Source organism: Aquarana catesbeiana, linkage group LG03 (genome assembly GCF_042186555.1).
Source record: "Aquarana catesbeiana isolate 2022-GZ linkage group LG03, ASM4218655v1, whole genome shotgun sequence".
In the NCBI taxonomy this organism is placed as follows: domain Eukaryota; kingdom Metazoa; phylum Chordata; class Amphibia; order Anura; family Ranidae; genus Aquarana; species Aquarana catesbeiana.
In genome coordinates this window covers 219,758,059-219,780,114 of record NC_133326.1, presented here as the reverse complement: position 1 = coordinate 219,780,114, position 22,056 = coordinate 219,758,059, and the positions used below count along the sequence as shown (strand labels likewise).

At 43.1% G+C, this 22,056-nt stretch overlaps 1 protein-coding gene across 5 annotated transcripts in view; it reads right to left on the bottom strand.

Moving 5' to 3' along the window:
* Positions 1-22,056, bottom strand: part of CADPS2 (calcium dependent secretion activator 2) — a 1,072,621-nt gene that overhangs the window by 911,569 nt on the left and 138,996 nt on the right. For all 5 annotated transcript variants that reach the window (XM_073619790.1, XM_073619788.1, XM_073619789.1 and 2 more), the window contains exons 4-5: positions 13,434-13,514; positions 9,276-9,512 (exon numbers count right to left, since the gene is read on the bottom strand). In XM_073619790.1, coding sequence (XP_073475891.1) covers positions 9,276-9,512; positions 13,434-13,514 — 318 coding nt within the window. The remainder of the gene's footprint in view (positions 1-9,275; positions 9,513-13,433; positions 13,515-22,056) is intronic.

Here is a 22,056-nt window from a genome sequence, read left to right as displayed (position 1 = left end):
CTCCAGTCCGCCGAACCAAGTATGCCGTAAAGTCTGGTCGTTTGTATGCGGCATAAGGCCGCAACTTGGTCTTCAGTACATACATTGACCAAGTTTTATCAGGTGGATGTTAGGAGGCATGAGGATATCGCCTTCAGGCACAGTGTGCTACAGGCAGCAGTATAAGTCCTCAAGTCTGGGGGTACCCTGCGGGTTGTCTCTCCCTCCCCTCAACTAGCATTGCTATGGAACATCCCATTAAGTTAATAACTATGGCTCTGTGTCCCATGATGTACGATAAAGAAAATAGGATTTTTTATAAACAGCTTACCAGTAAAATCCTTTTCTTGGAGTATATCATGGGACACAGAGGTCCATCCCCTCTTTTGGGGTTTAGATATATTGCTTTGCTACAAAAACTGAGGTACTCCTGGAAGGAGGAGGGGTTATATAGGGGAGTGAACTTCCTGTATTGGGTATACCAGTGTCCATCACCTGAAGGTGCCTATATACCCATGAAGTTAATAACTATGGCTCTGTGTGTCATGATTTACTCCAAGAAAAGGATTTTACAGGTAAGCTGTTATAAAAATCCTATTTTTTTATGCCCAGGGGTTCCACTTTGACTCTGACTATCCTCATGGACTCAGTTGCCAGACAGGCGTGTGCCCCCCCCCTCCCCCCCCATGGCAGAGAGGCATTTCCACTACCTTATTTTTGTAACTACTACTCTCAGGTAATTTGTCTGGAGATCTCTTTGCCCTCCTTATTCTATTCCAATACGGAGTGTTCTGCCATGTGACTGATCCACACGATGGCCTACCTTGAGACACAGACCCTAATCTAAGCGGATTCTGATGTGTATTGCACTGTGTTTATGATGGTCATTCTGTAACTATTTTTAGATTCATGACTGCCTGTTCCCTTATGTCCCCGATGCGGTTTCCCAGATTGTTGCCTGCTATACTTTTCCTTTACCATCACAACATGTGTTATACATATTTGATTTTTTCTAATATATTTTTACTTTTGCTGTTGTGTTAATAGACCATACAGCTTGCATTAAATCAGCTCCTGAAGGAATTTAACTATTTCCGGAACGTTGGGATCTCTGAATCTTTATATAATTGACCTCTCCTACCGTGAGACCAGCTCTTATTCAGAATTCAGCTGTATATTGTTATACTATGACCATTGCTTTTTGGTTTTAATATTGCTGTATGTAAACTATTTGTCTACCAATAAATGTTGTACTTTTGTATATACAGTGGGGACGGAAAGTATTCAGACCCCCTTAAATTTCTCACTCTTTGTTATATTGCAGCCATTTGCTAAAATCATTTAAGTTCATTTTTTTTCCTCATTAATGTACACACAGCACCCCATATTGACAGAAAAACACAGAATTGTTGACATTTTTGCAGATTTATTAAAAAATAAAAACTGAAATATCACATGGTCCTAAGTATTCAGACCCTTTGCTCAGTATTTAGTAGAAGCATCCTTTTGATCTAATACAGCCATGAGTCTTTTTGGGAAAGATACAAGTTTTTCACACCTGGATTTGGGGACCCTCTGCCATTCCTCCTTGCAGATCCTCTCCAGTCCTGTCAGATTGGATGGTAAACGTTGGTGGACAGCCATTTTTAGGTCTCTCCAGAGATGCTCAATTAGGTTTAAGTCAGGGCTCTGGCTGGGCCATTCAAGAACAGTCATGGAGCTGTTGTGAAGCCACTCCGTTGTTTTAGCTGTGTGCTTACGGTCATTGTCTTGTTGGAAGGTAAACCTTCGGCCCAGTCTGAGGTCCTGAGCACTCTGGAGAAGGTTTTTGTTCTGAATATCCCTGTACTTGGCCGCATTCATCTTTCCCTCTACAGCAACTAGTCGTCCTGTCTCTGCAGCTGAAAAACACCCCCGCAGCATGATGCTGCCACCACCATGCTTCACTGCTGGGACTGTATTGGACAGGTGATGAGCAGTGCCTGGTTTTCTCCACACATACCGCTTAGAATTAAGGCCAAAAAGTTATATCTTGGTCTCATCAGACCAGAGAATCTTATTTCTCACCATCTTGGAGTCCTTCAGGTGTTTTTTTAGCAAACTCCATGCGGGCTTTCATGTGACTTGCACTGAGGAGAGGCTTCCGTTGGGCCACTCTGCCATAAAGCCCCTACTGGTGGAGGGCTGCAGTGATGGTTGACTATCTACCACTTTCTCCCATCTCCTGACTGCATCTCTGGAGCTTAGCCACAGTGATCTTTGGCTTCTTCTTTACCTCTCTCACCAAGGCTCTTCTCCCCTGATAGTTCAGTTTGGTCAGACGGCCAGCTTTAGGAAGGGTTCTGGTCATCCCAAACGTCTTCCATTTAAGGATTTTGGAGGCCACTGTGCTCTTAGGAACCTTAAGTGCAGCAGAATTTTTTCTTTGTAACCTTGGCCAGATCTGTGTCTTGCCACAATTCTGTCTGAGCTCTTCAGGCAGTTCCTTTGACCTCATGATTCTCATCTGCTCTGACATGCACTGTGAGTTGTAAGGTCTTATATAGACAGGTGTGTGGCTTTCCTAATCAAGTCCAATCAGTATAATCAAACACAGCTGGACTCAAATGAAGGTGTAGAACCATCTCAAGGATGATCAGAAAGATGGACAGCACCTGAGTTAAATATATGAGTGTCACAGCAAAGGGTCTGAATACTTAGGACCATGTGATATTTCAGTTTTTCTTCTTTAATAAATCTGCAAAAATGTCAACAATTCTGTGTTTTACTGTCAATATGGGGTGCTGTGTGTACATTAATGAGGAAAAAAAATGAACTTTAATGATTTTAGCAAATGGCTGCAATATAACAGAGTGAAAAATTTAAGGGGGTCTGAATACTTTCCGTCTCCACTGTATGCTTTATACCTCTGTATCTGATTAGATCCCTTGCCCATTAAATCCCTCATTCCTCATTCACCCCTTTCTTGCTTTTTATGAACTGGGAAGACTGTTTGGCCTCCTCTAGCCCCCGGTACATTGTGTCATGTAACAAGTTGGGTTTTTCTTCATGAATTTCCAGGGTGGTATAGATTGCTTTCAGTAAGTCGTCTGCCTCTTCTAGCATCAGTTTAGATCTGTTCTTGGCTGGAACTCTGGCCCTGCTTCTTTATGAGGGAACGTACTGTCCCTAGAGTCTCTGCCAATTTTTTTCTCACTGAGGAAAAAGAGCTCCTTACACTCCTGTGCAGACTCTTCCCTTACTAGTCCCACAATACAAGATCTGCAAAGCGGTTTGGCCCACGAGTCCCTTAGTGGGTTCTTGCATGAAGGGCATTTTCTTCCTATGGTTTTCTGTTTTGGTAGTGGCTTTCTACAAGACAGAAAAACCCACAGACCCCCCCATTAAGGCGAGATCTACACCAAAAACAAGGAAGAGAAAAAGAAGGGCGCCCAAAGAAACCACCACCAAAAGTGCCCCAGAGTCTCCCATCCATGCTAAGCTGCTAGTAGGATGTGCCCCTATAACCGACATCTGCAGGTTTAAGTCACACATCAACAACAAATAAACCCCAGTGAAGGAAAGAGGCACCTCTGCTCCTCTCCTACCTGGGCCTGGCCAAGATTCTGGGCACCTGCATCCACCATGGCAACTCTGCCTCCTCCATCACGAGCGGCGCAGCAAATGACCTGTGTCCTTTTTAAATAAAAGCTTCTTCTAGCAGCTGGCACCACTCGCTGCTACGCCCCACCGGAAGTTCCCACCCCGGAACTGACATCACAAGCCATGTGGGACTCGGAGCCGACATGCCGAGACCTGGCACGCACACCTAATCTGAGCACACCCACGGCCCCGAGCGCAAGGAGCAGGCAAAATCCAGTGGACCCTCCTGTGAGCCGGTGGAGGAAGCGAGCACCAAAGCAACCCCCCCTCGTGCGGAGGGAGCTGGGCTGGTCTAATTATCCAAAACCCCCTCCTTGGAGAGAGCACAGCCCCTCTGGTTTCCCAGCAGTGCTTCCACCATGGCGGAGGAAACACTAAAAAACTGATGGCATGGTGGAAGCAGCTGAATTTAAAGGGGCACTGTCACGCAGTGTTTCCTGTGAAGAGGTGGAGCTACGCTCTCTCCAAGGTGCTGTCCTGAAAGGCGAAGCAATTTTATTGCTGTGTTCCTGCTAGGGAGGTTTAACTTCACATCTTGTGCCAACGACAACACATGTGTAAAGGGTAAATGACGCCTTGCTGGGGTCACAGTCAGCATTCAAACCTGAATACGGATTAAACTGCACTGTAAACAACGCCCAAACGAACTCCCAATTCCTCTAAGTCAGCCAGCTGTTAATAAACACCCCAGTGCTTTCAAAATAAATATATTAACGTCAGCTTCTACATACAATCTTACAAAAAAGTGATTAAATATGCTTCTCAAATATAAAATGAATTTTTTTGTGATATAGGCAAAAGTCAATTTGTTTTTTGTAGGCTAGCTGGTAAGTGTGCTGGGAAAAAATCTGCCCGTTTGTGATGTGAACAGCCCTTCCATGTGCACCTTACTGCAAAGAATAGTTATAAATTTAGGTGGTTGCCATCATTTTGTATAGCTTGTTTGCTGGATTTGGCGTGAGGACACATTAGACACCTTCAGCCACCGTTGTGCTCTTGCTTGGTGTCCAATGTATCCATGTGCCTTTAAGGAAGAGTGAGCTCCCTCCAGGCATACGTGCCTTTAATTTATCCACTGCTATACAGTATCTCACAAAACTGAGTACACTCCTCACTTTCTGAAAATATTTTATTACATCTTTTCACGTGACAACACTGAAGAAATTACACTTTGCTACAATATAAAGTAGTGAGTGTACAGCTTGTATAACAGTGTAAATTTGCTGTCCTCTTAAAATAACTCGACACACAGCCATTAATGTCTAAACTGCTGGCAACAAACGCGAGTACACCCCCTAAGTGAAAATGTCCTAATTGGGCCCAAAGTGTCAATATTTTGGCCACCAATTTTTTTCCAGCACTGCCTTAACCCTCTTGGGCATGGGAGTTCACCAGAGCTTCACAGGTTGCCACTGAAGTCCTCTTCCACTCCTCCCTGAAGACATCACGGAGCTGGTGGATGTTAGAGACCTTGCGCTCCTCCACCTTCCGTTTCAGGATGCCCCACAGATGCTCAATAGGGTTTAGGTCTGGAGACATGCTTGACCAGTCCATCACCTTTACCCTCAGCTTCTTTAGCAAGGCAGTGGTAGTCTTGGAGGTGTGTTTGGGGGTCGTTATGTTGGAATTCTGCCCTGCGGCCCAGTCTCTGAAGGGAGGGGTTCATGCTCTGATTCACTATATCACAGTATATGTTGGCATCGATGGTTCCCTAAATGAACTGTAGCTCCCCAGTGCCGGTTAAACTCATGAAGCCCCAGCCCATACACTCCCACCACCATGCTTGACTGTAGACAAGACACACATGCTTGACACCATCTGAACCAAATAAGTTTATCTTGGTCTCATCAGACCTCCGGACATGGTTCCAGTAATCTATGTCCTTAGTTAGTTTGTTTGTCTTCAGCAAACTGTTTGCGGGCTTTCTTGTGCATCATCTTTAGAAAAGGCTTCTTTCTGGGACGACAGCCATGCAGACCAATTTGGTGCAGTGTATGGTCTGAGCACTGACAGGCTGACCCCCCCATCCCTTCAACCTCTGCAGCAATGCTGGTAGCACTTATACGTCTATTTCCCATAGATAACCTCTGGATAGGATGCTGAGCATGTGCATTCATCTTCTTTGGTCGACCATGAAGAGGCCTGTTCTGAGTGGAATCTGTCCTGTTAAACCACTGTATGGTCTTGGCCACTGGGTCTTGGCAATCTTCTTATAGCCTAGGCCATCTTTATGTAGAGCAACAATTCTTTTTTTCAGATCCTCAGAGAATTCTCTGCCATGTTGAACTTCCAGTGACCAGTATCCAAGAGTGAGAGAGAGAGTGATAACACCAAATTTAACACACCTGCTCCCCATTCACACCTGAGACCTTGTAACACTAATGAGTCACATGACACCGGGGAGGGAAAATGGCTAACTGGGCCCAATTTGGACATTTTTACTTAGGGGTGTACTCACTTTTGTTGCCAGCAGTTTAGACATTAATGGCTGTGTGTTGAGTTATTTTGAGGGGACAGAAAATTTACACTGTTATACAAGCTGTACACTCACTACTTTACATTTTAGCAAAGTGTCATTTCTTCAGTGTTGTCACATGAAAAGATATAATATAAGATTTACAAAAATGTGAGGAGTGTACTCACTTTTGAGAGATACTGTATATGCTCCAACTTGGAGACTCTTAATAATATAGACTTAGGATCGAAGTACTAAGAGGAGCCTTGCGTTAGGCACTGTGGCTTCCGCATATTTTTGCAAATGTATGCAAACAAACGCTTTTTTGTCACATTTGTGTCCATTTGCGATGTGCATTGCCCTTCCATATGCACCTTACCACAAAGAGTAGCTGTAAATTAGGTTGCTTGCCATTCTTTTGTATAGCTTGTTAATTAGTGCTTAAATTAAGAAAAGGGAAAAAATATATAAATTTTACATCGTGAAGTTTGTGATCCATTAATAGCAATACTATGGATAGCACATACTGTAGTCCTCTTTCAATTCGCCCAAAACAATTCCACCACATGCTCACTGTGACCTTGAAGCAGATTGAAGTTTTAACAGAATATATTAACCGCTTATAAAAAGTAGGTCATATGGCGCTTTTCCCTACAGGGTAAATTGAACGGGATGTCAAAAACTGTTTCTTCTCCCGGGTCAAAATAGACTCTCCTCTATTCCTAGTCCTTGGCTCAAAATTGACAATTAAAAAAAAAGGGAAAAAAAAAAAAACACTTCCTTAGTACTGTATTTTTTTTGGAAGCACTAAAAGATAATCTTTATAGTATCGCTCAGATTTCAACATTAAAGAAATCACCATATTTAAAAAAACCCTTATACAATATTACAATATCAGATGTAAAGGGAAGTAGTACACCGCTCAAGGTATCCACCCTTAGGCCCCTTTCACACGATCGGACGGCGGAGCTGAACGGGCGCTCCACGTTAGCCTATGGAGCGATGGATGTCAGCGGAGACATGTCCGCTGACATCCGACCCGGTCCAATCCGCTAAAAGCAGATGGATGCCTCTACGTTCGGATCCGTCGCTGGCGGATCGGATGAGATCTCATGAAAACGGACATGTTGTCCGTTTTCGTCCGATCTCTCCATAGGTGAGCAGAGAGGGACCTGTCATCCGCCGGCTCAGCAGAGATCAACGGAGAGATCTCCCGCTGAGCCGGCAGACCGAGGCGGACCCCGTGGTATCGGAGTCCGCCTTGTGTGAAGGGGGCCTTAAAGTTCCACCTCCACTGCACAAGCAAGGGGTGCTGGCCCTGCACATATTAGGTGGTCTGGAGTAAAGAAGAAAGGCCGGGATGGCCACACGCCAATATAAATCACCTTTATTGGAATCCAAAAATACATTAAAAAACGACAGTCCATACAGCATTCCTCATCGATCAACTTGCATACTCTGTACTATTCCAAGAGGCTTTTTTGTATGTGCATAGAGACCTCCTCACTCTCCGCTCCAGAACCTTGTCTCTCTCCAAATATGCTCCAATTGGTGTTAAAATAGAAAACCATCATGTAGTATATATCATTACTCAAATATTAAATATAGAACAAAATATACTCACTTATCATATAACCGCAAATTATATGATATTATTAGGGCTCACCAGACGTAAATGAAACACCGAATAAATAAGAGTCAATAAAAAGCCTCCATATGGGAATCCTGCCCCTTTAAATAAACCGCATATACTAAACAGGGAGGCTTCTCCAAAAGTGAGTTAAAAGTGCTCCTTAGATTATCCCAAAATCCTCAGCCCAGCCCAAATCAAATCTTATAGTCTGACTTTGTGTGATTTCGGTCTATATGATTTGGGCTGAGTTGCGCTGTGGATCCTGAGAGAGGAGTACCAACCTGGCCCTGTTCCTATCCTGAGCTGGTGAAACCATTTCAACCTGGAAAAAGAGGCATACTTGACATCCCATTCATTTTGCCCTGTGAGGAAACGAGCCATATAACCTACTTTTATAAGTGGTCAATATATTCTGGTGAGCCTTCAATCTGTTTCAAGATAACATTGAACTTGTGGTGGAGTTGATTTTGGGGAGTTGAAAGAGGTCAACGCACTATGACTTGTTGATGAATCACGGACTTCACTATTTAAATTTTTATACAGTAAATGTTTTTTTTTTTATTAAGCTCATTTAAGCACTACCACAAAAGTTTTACTTATATTTGAGAGGCATATTGAATCACTTTTTTGTATGTCTGTATGTAGGAGCTAGCGCTCACATACTTATGTTTATTTGAAAGCATTCAAAACCTGACCATTGACAAATTTTCTACTCACGTTTGATAACACAAGAGGTGAGAGTATTTTCCCCAATACAAACACTAAGGGCAATAAAAACCTGATAGCGGTATCTTTATTTTTCATATACTCATTTAAAAGTGGTAGAAAACAATGCTTGGCAATTTTTACCTACAGGTAAGCTTATAATGAAGCTTACCTGTAGGTAAAATACCTCCTAAACGTGCACCGTTTAGGAGATGTTCACGTTTGTAGTAGCCGATGACATCACTAGCGCATGCGTACTGTGCTCGGAATGGGAGTATGCCATCCATTCAGAGCACCGTGTAGCAATCGTGACTTGGCTCCTGTGTGCATGCATGAAGGTGACCTCATCATGGCTCAGCCATTCAAAGGGCTGGAACACAGAAGAAAGACCGGGTGAGGATGGAAGCCCTGTCAGCGGTGACAGCGCACCACTGGAGGGATCCCTTTTACAGGTAGGTCTTTCATAATGTGCTAGTATGCCATCCAAAATAGTTGCAAAGTAAAATTTTCATCTAAGTGACTATTAACTATGAAAGTGAACATATTCTACTACTTTAGTAAATCAACCCCAGTATGCATATAATCTTGCATGAGATGTCTATTTGGACTATGATGGGGAAAATTATATGGCCAATAACTACACGAAAAAAATAAGGGAGGATTATCTACTCGAATGAGTGCCATGTGCTGGTAAACGCCTCTAATTACCATGTAGAAGACATTGTAAAAAAAGAGGAGGTGAAACAGGACAAACCTATAACAATGTACAGGAATGTCTCCCTTCTGACCTCAGAGTGGCAGAAATCCCATACACAGAAATAACTGTTCGTTTTAGGTTGTAACCCACTCTCAAATTCCTACCTCTAAAGTAAATGACAATACCACGTCTGATTTTGATAGCTGGACATCATTTTCATCTCCAATGTCAAGAAATGCAGAGTTCTGTGAACGTTTTAACTTCTGTAGTTTAAATTCTGGACCACCTTTAGACACTGGGAGACTTTCTAGGTTGGCCATTAGCAAGTTCACCGATGCTCGCAACTCTTCTATAAACATACCCTCCATTTCCTTTGTTAAGAACTTTGGAAATTTCCTTTCCTTCAAAAAATAATTTTAACAGAGAAATAGGAAAGAAAGCATTACAATAAATTACATGCAAGAGCTAATCTTAAGCAAATCTGAAACATCAAATGAAACAGCAATTTAAAAAAAACAAAAAACACATTTTAAGTGGTTTAGGTATGAAGTCAAGGATACTGCATGCCTTGCACCCTCCAAATAACACACATACAATACATAAAGCAATTCCTACACCACCAGTCTCTTCACCATTAGGCTTGATATTAGGAGACAGTGTGCACTATACTTAATTATGCTTTATTTATTGACAAATATTGCAAATTGTGGGGATAAGCATGAAATGATTAAGAAGTAGTGCCAAAACTCTTTTACCCATATTTCTCCGTTGTCAGTTGACATCACTCAGTTGGTCCAGACTCTGGAGGGATCCCGAGTTTAATGGCGGGACCCACCCAGATGCCTGAATGGAAGCTGGTTCAGCCTCTCAGCACGCTGCTGAGCACCTGAGCCAACTGCTCCTGCCCCCTGCAGTCCAGCTCCCCAGCGAGTGACTGAGTCACCAGCTCTCTGCTCACTGAAGACTGAGAACTGAGCAATCAACGGCCACGCATCACTCTTAGAGGCGACGGGGGACTGATGCTGCATCCACTTAGGTGAGTATGAGGAGGATTATTATTATTTATTTTTTTTTTTTTTATTATTATTTAAATCCAGCATGTCCCTTTTAACCACTTAAGGACCAGCTGTCGCAGTTATACTGCAGCAGGTTGGCTCCCCTGGGCTAATCGTCAACATGGCCACCCGCGATCGCTCCTGACAGAGATAGAACGGAGATCTGTCAATGTAAACAGACAGATCTCCTTTCCTTTGGGGAGGAGAGACAGATCTGCTGTTCCTAAAGATTAGGAACAGCGATCGGTCTTCTCCTCCAGGCAGTCCCCTCCCCCCACAGTTAGAACACACATGAAGGAACACATTTAATCCCTTGATCGCCACTAGTGTTAACCCATACCCTGCCAGTGACATTTATACAGTAATCAGTGGCTATTTTTAGCTCTGATCGCTGTATAAATGTCAATGGTCCTAAAAAAGTGTCCGATCTGTCTGCCGCAGGTCCGCTAAAAATCAATGATCATCGCCATTACTAGTAAAAAATAAATTTAAAAAATAAAAATGCCATAAATCTATCCCCTATTTTGTAGACGCTATAACTTCTGTGCAAACCAATCAATATACATTTTTTGCGATTTTTTTTTACCAAAAATATGTAGAGCTCCTCCCTGTGGCAGCTGATAGCCAGCAGGTGGGAGGAGGAGAAGCCATCTTATATTTGCTGCAATGGGGAACTACTGGAGATCAGTTCTAGTAAATGGTGCCCCACCTCCCTCCTGTCCCATTTCCCCTTCCTTTTTCTGCCTGCCCCCCCCCCTGCTGTGCTCCCCCGGTCCCCCATCTTGCAGCGCAGCGGGCTTCCCTGCACCACCGCCATTTGTGGGAGGAGCAGTCCATGGGTGGGCAAGAAAGGGACGCAATCTACCCGTCACCTGCCCATGATCGATGGGTTGCCAATCCCCTGTCTAGTGCAATGTTGGGTTTTCCTGAAGTGATTTTTAGCTTCCATGCAACTGAACCATACGTAGCACAGCAGAACCTTCTTGAAACAGAGAAAATTCTTGTCTCATTCCATTATAGATCCCCCAAAATTATATGATTATTCCTTATATTAGGATTGTGGATAGAAGCAAATTAGTTCTTTATTTTCCATAGCTAACAGTACATACAGGGCGTACATCTGAAAACACCAGTATACAGCACAAATTTAGAATATTATAGAGCTATGTATTCCAATCTGCATACAGCTGTTTCAGGCTTGTTTGTTAAAGATCTTTCAGTGCATAGAAAGAAGAGCTTCTTTAGAATAGGGCTTGGGGACCGATGAGAAACTACAATCTGACAGGTTATGGTGAGGTGGGCTATAAAGCTCCCCACTGGGCCAGTGCATAGAACAGAAAAGCTTTTTTAGAACTAAAGGTATTCATTTGTCTTCATGTATGGCTCTGCCCACTCTCCTGAAATTAGGAAAAATCTTCAAATTTTAGGGATATGTAATGAAACGAGACATGTAAATAGCTTGTGTTCCATGAGCGCACTACTATGTCACACATAGGTTCAGTGGAGGGCACCTTACTTTAACCTTTCGAGTTATACAGCGTACCAAAATATTCAAAATTCCATAGCGATGCCAAGCTGTTACAAGTCCAATATCACTGTCAGGCCTCATGCACACAGACAGAAAGAAATGCTGCTTATGAAGCCATTTTTCTTTTATTGTTAAGCCTCTGAATGCAGCTCCATGCTAAAGCACATTATGGCGTTCAGGTTTGTATTTTAGAGCAGTGTAAAAGGGCATCAACAATACCCAAAACTGCACTTAGGCAAGCTAACTGCAATTTATGTACATATGCTTCTAAATGCCATATGCCTATAAATGCGCAGAAAGATCTAGCATAAGGAGGAGTATTTTAAAACAGCGATGTGCATGAAGCCTTAAAATTATAGGGACTTCACCCACACAGCAACCTATACTGGTGTAAAATTCTATTTCTCATACAGTAAAGGGCTGGATTAAAGTGAGAAAACACCCACCAAGCTGGGGCTTATTATTGGTTAGATAATGCTCTATTTTGCATTCATTGTTTCCTGTCACTACCTCGCTGTGACATAGGAAAGTGGTGAAACAAGAGTGATGCAATAAGGCACCTATAAAAATGTACAGTGCCTTAAAAAGGATTCATAATTTTCCACATTTTGTCATGTTCCAATAAAATACATTTATGTTTTTGGTTGTAATTTTATGTGATAGACCAACACAAAGTAGTACATAATTGTGAAGTGGAAGAAAAATGATAGTTTTCAAAATGATTTTACAAAGAAAATCTGAAAAGTGAGCATGCATTTGTATTCAGCCCCCTTTACTCTGATACCCCCAAGTAAAATCTAGTGGAACCAATTGTCTTCAGAAGTCACCTAATAAATAAATAGCGTCCACCATAATTTAATCTCAGTATAACTACAGTTGTTCTGCGAAGCCCTCAGAGGTTTGTTAGAGAACCTTAGTGAACAAACAGCATAACGAAGGCCAAGGAACACACCAGACAGGTCAGGGATAAAGTTGTGGAGAAGTTTAAAGCAGGATTAGGTTATAAAAAAAAAATCTGAAGCTTTGAACATCCCAGGGAGCACTGTTCAATCCATCATCCGAAAATGGAAAGTATTGTATATTTGTGTGGCCCCATTCTGCTCTTCCTGTCCAGCTCCCCCTGTACTGCCTCTGCTACGCTCATTCACGTTCAACTCCCCCTTCCCTTTTTGCTTCTGTCTGCCTTCAGGTCTTACCTGTACTGCTCGCCTCTTGACAGCGTTGAGCACACCACCATACTGCTCCTCTCACATTCCTCTAGTGCCTCTCTGTACTGCTCCTTTAACCACATTTGGGAGCTCCCTGTATTGCTCCTTCTAGTCCATTTTAACTGCCTTCTCCTTTTCTCCTGCACTGTTCCTCTAATGTGCCACCAGCACCACCCCCATTTTACCATTATACTGCTCCCTACTGTACTGCCCGTCCTTCACTGCCATCACCTCTATACTGTGAATCACCAATGCACCACCCTCCTCTGGTTTTTTCTCCTTTGCGCACAGCAAAGCTAATAACCTGCTTAGAGCCTTGTTTGACTTTAATGCAGTTAAAAGAGACAAGCATTAAGAAAGGAAACTATTATGGTTTAATCTTTTTTTGTATTAATTTTGAGGTTTGTAACCAACTTTCATAGAGTGAATGCTGATGCATTTGTTTCAAGTTTGGAAAAAGTTTTTTTTCTTCCTTAAGAAATCATTCAAAGCACTCCTGACAAAGAATACCTACAGTATGTGTCCATTTACCTTCGCCATTTGTTCTGCAACTTGTAAACGTCCATCAAGTTCTCGTCGAATCTGGGCTGCTTGTTCATCTGCATTATCCAACTAGAACACAAATAGGAAAAGTTTAGTTTTTGTTTAGCAATGACACATAGCACAAAACCTCAAACCATTTTAAACACTGAAGTAACCCAAATATAGCCAAATTTCATTATATTCCTGACCAAATCTGACCAAAATCAGATTGGTCATTACTGCTATAGTTACTACACTTTCAGCCACCTTGTTAAAAGATGCTTAATTATCTTATGGCATAGAGCCAAACAGTGGCAGCCCGTGCATTGTGGGCGCACGGGCGCCGCCCCCCCATCTGTGCGCCCATCCCCTTTCAGGATGCCAGATGCATGGAATCTTTTGGCGGGGAGTGTGTTTTTTGAAGCATCTGATTAGAGCCAGAGGCTCTAATAGGCTTCAAAATAAGGTGGGCGCAGAGAGTGTGTCCCGATCCCACCCAATTGTGTGACGATAGTGAATTAATTTTTGCTATTTTCACACTAATGTTCCTTCCCGCCAATCAGGAGGCAGGGCATCAGACCTGTTTCCCGATTGGCCAAAGCACCAGGCTTTCCTATTAGATGGACGCGCTGGACTGGAGGAAGGATACCCCTTCCACAGTCGCTGCTCTGGTGGAGACACAGGAGCACTTGGAGAGGATACCAGCCCGGCAGTAAGTGCCTGACCACCTGCGGGGGGGTGGGGGAGGGTTCTGTCAGAGCCACAAGACGTGCGATGGGGAGCCGTTAGAGCCATGAGCTCTGGAGGGGGGTGCTTTCAAAGCCTAGAACCACGAGTTCCATGGGGGGGGGGGTGCTGCTGTCAGAGCCGTGAGCCCTGAGCTGTATACCCTGAGCTATATACCCTGATCTGTGAGGCTGAGCTATATACTCTGTCCTGTGATGCTGAGGCTGTATACTCCTAACACTCTGGATGGAAGCAATTGGAATACAGGGGACTGAGTGGGTGAATTATATAAGGGTGGGGTTTATGAGAAGTGGGAGGGGTCAAAAAGGTAGGGCGGGACTGGCGTCCCCCCATCCTAAAACTTCACCAGCCATCACTGGAGCCGAAGCACATCTATAGCAAAGGGAAACATCTGTAAACGCACAATGACACTCAAATGTAATAACATGGACAAGGGAGTCTGCTCATGTTGCCGCTCACCCAAAAATTTTTAGTATGACTCTGTAAAGAACTTTTATTTATCCTAGGTGTAATTTTGTTTTCTCCACTCTTGCACACTTAGCTTTTTACTCTATATGTGCACCATAAATATATTTAGTGATGTCATGCCCTGCCTCTCTACCTCGTTCAGAGAACGTTTTGCATTTATTCAAAAAATATAAAGCTTTCTTCGAATGGCACCCATGCTAAACAGTCAACCTTCTGTGTTCAGAATTAAGCAGGCCCTCAGTTCAGCATGGGACCCAGAAGCAAGTGGAGATCAATAGGAGTAGAAGTGTGTATTTCAGTGACTTACAGCTTCCGGGGCATTGGCCATGTATGGTAAAGACATAGTTACACTGGCACAGCTTGGACCAATGTATTTAAAAAAAAAAAAAATCCACACCTGGAATTAATCTTTAAGCCCGGGTTCACACCTATGCAAATTAGATGTGCGTTTTCCCGCATCTAATTCGCATAGTAGGAGAATGTGACTGGCTCCCTATGGAGCCGGTTCACATATCTCCGGGGCGGCTGCGGAGCACACTGCACAAAAACGCTGTGTGCCTTTGGCTCCGTTTCAGGGCCGAATTCAGGTATAGAATCGGCCCCGATTCGTCCCTGAAACGGGGAACAGGGACGCACAGCACTGCCGTGTGATCCGCAGCACGTTATAGTGTAAACCCGGGCTAAAGCAGTATTATAAACAACAGCAAACATTTATTATATATTGCAGCATACTAATTCTTAGATGTGATGGCTGCATTAGTTTTCTTTTTTTGGATTTCATTCTTTTATTTTTACCTAGCGATATGGCCAGCAAGTCTGTTGATTTTCAACAGAACATGCGGTCCTTCAGATGTAGCAGTTACATGGCTAAAATAAATAATTTAATACTGACAGGGGTGCTTACAATAATCAACCTTTAGGTAAAACCTTTATCCCAGCAGGAAAAAAACACTTTGCTGTAACTGCTTCTAAAGTGTGACCTGGAGTTTGCCTTAAATTTGTTAGTGTATTTACATCTGTTTGTTCATCTAACACTCCCCACTCCCAAGATTTACAATGCTGCTGTCCAAAGGCGTCTGTTGCGCCTTATTTATTTATTTCAGGTACTTATATAGTGCCGTCAGTTTATGCAGCGCTTTACATATACATTATACATTCACATCAGTCCCTACACCCTCAAGGAGCTTACAATCTAAGGTCCCTAACTCACATTCATACATACTAGGGCCAATTTAGACAGGATCCAATTAACCTACTAGCATGTCTTTGGAGTGTGGGAGGAAACCGGAGTACCCGGAGGAAACCCACGCAGACACAGGGAGAACATGCAAACTCCAGGCAGGTAGTGTTGTGGTCGGGATTCGAACCAGCAACCCTTCTTACTGCTAGGCGAGAGTGCTACCCACTACACCACTGTGCCGCCCTGCTGCCCCTTCATCCAGAGTGGGGCACTCTAATACAGGTGGTGTGTTACTGGCCAGATCACCAGGTGAAAACAGAGGGAAAAAAAGCCTAAAAACGAATGCAGCCATTAAATCTAACAACAAGTAAGCTGCAATATTATACATATTATATACAATTCTGGGTTTAGTACACTTCTAAGGGCTTTTCTGATATCTGAAAACATATTGTTACAACCATTTAAATAAAAAGCCACATTTTACTACTAATTCATTTAAATAATCCAGTACATTACATGACCTATACTAGAAAATTAATGTAGTTCTAGCATATTACACATATACAGCCAATATCATGAGCAATTTATACTGCCATATGCAGCTCCAACTTTCAACATGATCACCTTAACTTAAATGTTGTATGGTATAAATGAGTATATACACTCCTAGTATAAATGAGTGTATATAAAACACAATACTAAAATAATGAGAAAATTAAATTCTCAGCAACAGTCATCGTTATGCAGATCATTTTGTAATCATCTTTGAATGTAGAAACAATTTGATATATTGCTTTTTCTCAGTAATGCAAAGTTACCTTTTGCATTTTAAGATGCATATTGGTGAATATGCCATATTACAATGCAATAGGAAAAAAAAATAAACTTTAGAAATGTATTGAATAGCATTATACTTGTTTTCTTCCTTGCTTATTTTAATAAAAAACTGTTAATGATACATTAAACACATTTAAATTCAAAGGATGGCTTTAACCCTTTCACTACCAAGTCTGTACGCCGTACGCACCTACAGAAGTGCCAGTAGGTGGTCACGTCCGTACGGACCTCATTTCTCCCTCTCTTCTAAGCTTATGGTCACTTCAATGACCATAAGCTTATATTAGAATTGTTCAGCAGACTCTGCTGAACAATTCTATAACTCTGATCAGCGAATTACAACCCACTGATCAGTTATTAACCCCTAATGTGACCGTCCGATCTCCACCCATGCCACCTCTTCCCTATCCCCTGCCACTCCACCTCCCGCTGCTCCCTTTCATCTTAAACTGCCCCCCCTCCTCTCCAATTCTCTTCACCCCTCTTCTTCCCCCCCAGCACTGATCCCCCACCCCCCACCCCCCACTACCAAAATGGAACCCCGCAGCCACCATCCCTCTGCCACTCCCACCAGCTTCAGGTGCTGCATGGGGCTTGGGGGGGATCCAGATGTGTCCCCTCTGCCGGTCAGATCACCCCCCAACTTCCCCTGCACCCCGATTCATGGCCGTTCTCTCCTTCCCTCCCGCCACCAGCATTATCTCCTTGGACAGATCTCCATTATCTGTCAGCTTGGAGAGCACAGCGGGGGGGAGCGTCACGGGTGAAGATGGGGCTTAGTAAAGCTCCCCCCTGCAGTACAGTGAGTATAGGCAGTGTGAACATAGGCATTGTAACCACGTGTGTTACAATGTATCAGACTGTCATTTTCCAAATGAACGGAACCTCTATACAGATTCCTCATTCATTCAAGTAAAGAGTTACGGAGAAAGGGACTATGTTCAGTCCCTTTCTCTGTCTCAGAAATAGAGATATGGGGGTCTGTTTAGACCTCGGATATCTCACTAAAGCCAAAAAAAAAAAAAAAAGAATGTCCAGCGCTCTGAAAGTTACAAAGACAATTAGCAGCAGTCCAAAATAATGAATAATGAGAGATTTAATAGATCTAGATAATAAAAGCAAATGGTAAAACAATTGATAAAAAATAGTCCCGTAATGACACAACACTATATTGCACTTGGATTAAAAATATCAAACAGACAAAGAGTCCAGTCAGCAACAAGCAGCCTGAACGGGAGATCTATCCAACTAACCTAGCCCCAGGCTGTGATCAAATAGACAGGGGATGGAGGGGAAGTAAAGCCCAAACAAGCGGTCTCTGAAGACTCACACTCTCCCTGCTGACTGTGGGATACAGAGGGGATGGCTAACTGGTGTCAGGAGATGGCTTCGTGGATGTTACCTGAGGACAATCAATAGTTCCACCGTACGGAGAGGAGTCTCACTGGAGCTCCGTGCTGAGGAGCGATGACGTCAGCCCGGCTGAAGAGAGGACGCGGCTTCACACAGGGGAACCGCCGGAGAGTCAGCTGATGACGCTGAGCTGCTGACTCACCAGTCTGTGTGCCCTCTAGGTGAAAAAGCCTCAGTGTGAGATGGTGTCACTCAGGGAAGCCAGTTGTGTAGGGGAAACGCTGGAGAGTCGGCTGGTGATGTTGAGCTGAAGTCTCCCCGGTCTGTGTCCCCTCTAACAGCCTCAATGAAGGACGGTGTCACTCAGAGAAAACATGATAACCAGCCAATAGTGGAGCCGGCAATGTAGATGGAAAGCACTGCTGCAGGCAATGTAAAACTCCCGAGAGTGGATGGATGGATATTCACCGTGGCATGGTTCTGAGTAGGACCTCTGTCATAAGGTTGCCTTGACGACGCGTTTCACGCATTGGCGCTTTTTTATAGTCAAGGATAGAGGCAACTTGCAAAGTTCAAATACAAAAATGTTAAGTGGGAAGGGGGGAGGAGAAAAAAAAAAAAAAAAAAAAAAAAAAGGAAAACCCGGAGAAGGAAAACAGGGAGAGGAGCAATGGAAGGGAAGGAGATTAAAAGTCAAAATAAAATACGGGCGGGAGTAATGAACCCATTACGAGAACGGGAGGGGGGGCGTTCAAGAAGGATATTCTCCCCAGTCCAAAACACCTGTTGCACAATGGACTCGCAATGGGAAGTATATATATCACAATAAAACATACATTGGTATTTACATCAGTTAAATGAAACCATTCTTTTGACACCAAACTCTACACAAAACAGCATGTCTCCAATTCCTCATTTAACCCCTTGGGGGCAAGTGAGTCAAACATATATATCCAAAAGACCTCGCGTATGCAAAGCAGAGAGAATCTCTCATTGCTGGTTAATGTACCTTTTAGGAATAGTTTTGATCACATAAACTTCTAAAAGTCTAATGTCCTTGTTATGGAAGCGTAAAAAATGTTGAGGGACACTATGTTTGTCGCTCCCCTTGGAAATAAGTCTATGGTAGTCGCCCACTATTGCCCGTAGGGCCCTGATGGTCCGACCAATGTAGAGAAGCCCGGAAGAGCACCGCAAAACATAAATTATGAAGTCTGTCGAGCAAGTAATAAATTGCCTGATTTCGTATGTTTTGCCTAGATTGGTCGTAATATTCTTGGTGCCGTGGGCAATAAATTGGCATGTGAGACATCCCCTTTTCTTGCACTGAAAAATCCCCTGTCATCAAAATATGACCTGATGTCAAGTGGAGATTTAGATGATTTATTGGTTACTTTACAAGGTGCTAATAGATTCTTAATAGTACGAGCTTTGCGGAATGTCACATGTGGAACATCAGGTAAAACCGGAGCTAGAAGTTGGTCCAATAGTAAAATACTGTAGTGTTCCCTAATGATTCTGGATAAAGACTTAGATTTATTTCTACTTTTAACGACAAATTTAACTGTCTGGTTAGTTCATAGTTCTTCTTTAGGGGCCTTATCCTTGGGAAGGGGGTTCATGTGAGACAAAAAAGCGTCACTGATGAGATCACATGGGTAGCCCTTCTTTTGGAATTTCATGTTCATCGTGGCCCCCTGTTCGACATAATCCTCCACTCTGGAGCAATTGCGTCTCAATCTATTGAATTGGCCACTTGGGATGTTACATTTCCATGAAGGATGGTGGCAGCTTCTAAAATGAAGATAGGAATTGCCGCTGGTTGGTTTGACATGGTTTTTTGTAACGATCCTATGTTGATCGTGAGCCAATATCAGATCCTGGAATACAAGTTCATGAGGGTCTAGTACATGGGTAAATGACAACCCAAAAGGATTGGAATTACAATGGGCCACAAAAGGAGGAGAACAGATCTGGGCCCCCTGCTCCAGATGAGCACAGTGTCATCGATATATCGCCCAAAATAGACAATGTGCTCAGCAAATGGGTTGTTGGCCCAGATACTGTGCTCCTCCCAGTAGCCCATGGTAAGGTTGGCATAAACCGGAGCAAGATTAGCTCCCATAGCGGTTCCCCTGCGTTGCAAATAAAAGTGATCATAGAAAGTAAAATAATTGTGTTTGAGACAAAATTTCGTTGCTTGGACCAAAAATTGTGATTGCAGAGAATTGAAGTCTCCATTTTTCATCAAAAAATGTTGTACAGCTCTCAAACCTATTTTGTGGGGTATGGAGGTATAGAGGGAAGACACATCAAGGGATGCCCATCAATAGCCCTCTTCCCATTTGTAATTTTGTAGGGCTCCAATGACTTCACTGGAATCCTTAATGTACAACAGTAATAGGCATACAAGAGGCTGTAGACAGAAATCAATATAGATCGACAAACCATTTGTGAAACTATTGGTACGAGCCACAATAGGTCTACCAGGGGGATCAATCAATGATTTGTGGACCTTCGGGAGATGGTAAAAATATGGAGTACTACATTCAGATGGTAATAAAAATGGTCTCTCTTTGTTGGCGAGTACTCCATTATGCCACGCCTCCTGTACCAATGACCTTAAATCCAACTGAAAATCTGGTAGAGGGTCAGACTGTAGTTTCAAATACGTATCTGTATTTGCTAACAGCCGACTTGCCTCTTTAATGTAATCAGTTTGATTTTGTACCACCAGACTACCTCCCTTATCCGCCTGCCTAATAGTGATGTTGGTATTAGCTATTAGATCTTTCAGGGCTAGATTTTTTCCTTTACTCAAGTTTTGATCTTTCCGCATCTTAGAGCTGTCACAAAGTCGCAGAAAGTCTTTATACACTGCTTGGTAGTAGGTTTCTATGTAGGGGCCTTTTGAGTTAGTTGGAAAAAAGGTTGATTTGGGTCGGAAGGGGGTATGTGTCACTGGTGGTTCTAAGCCAGCAGTGGGAACATAACCTTCTATTTGTCCCTCGGCCCATAGGTCCTCCAATGCCTGTAGTGCCTCCTCATCAAGTTCCGTGAGGGGTGTACACTCTGGTATCGGAACTAATGTAGGACTAGCCTCCTTCGGGCCTTTTTTTATGTATAGCCAAAGGATTAGGGGCATAGTGGCGTTCTAACGTTAGGGAGCGTATGAATTGGTGTAAATCTTTGAAGAGACCAAATTTGTTTGGGCCTATTGAGGGAGAAAAAACCAAACCCTTCTGGAGTAAAGACTCTTCGGAGGTAGTCAAAGTGTGTGAGGACAGATTATATATTTTTATTGTACTGTCCCCTGTATTGACTCTGATCTCTCTTTCTTGTTTACTCTTCCTAGTGATTCCATCTCTACGTCCTCTTCGAGTTTTCTTTTTTCTTTTAAGGCTCCCTTTGGAGGAAGAGACTGAAAATTTTAACTGTTAGAAAATGGGAATAAGCAATTCGTACCCTGTAAGTTGTGATCCTCACTAATATTCTGAGGCCTCGTGCCCAGTAGAATATAGTCCTCTAAGTCACGAGACAGAGGACTAAAACTATTCTCGATGGGTATGTTGTAGGTCAATTGAGATTGAATAGTAGGAGGTGAAACGGTGACAACATCCTGCCTTACCATAGAAGGGACGAGTGGTGTCAAAGAGGAGGAAGGCACCAGGGGGGGAAGGATTCAAAAATAGTGGTGGTCGGTACGGTATCCACCGCAGTCACTGTCTTAGATACTGAGGCTTTTGGACTAGTTGGTTTAGGGGCGACCCTATCTGACAAATGTGAGTTTGTTTTAGAGGTAGGTAAAGAATTTACATTTTTTTGGGGGTTATGTTTTTTTGACTTCGTATTCCCGGGTTTAGATTTATTTGTAGTCTTTCTTTGTATTACTGTCTCATTGGCCTCTTGTTTATGGCGTTGCCAAACAAAAACTTGGCCATTCCCATAGTCAAAGAGGTCCCGTTCTAATTTTTTTGTTTTCTTGTAGACCAGTGAGTCTTCATCCTTCTTGACATTTCTGTCAAGAACTTGAAGCCACTTGGAAAA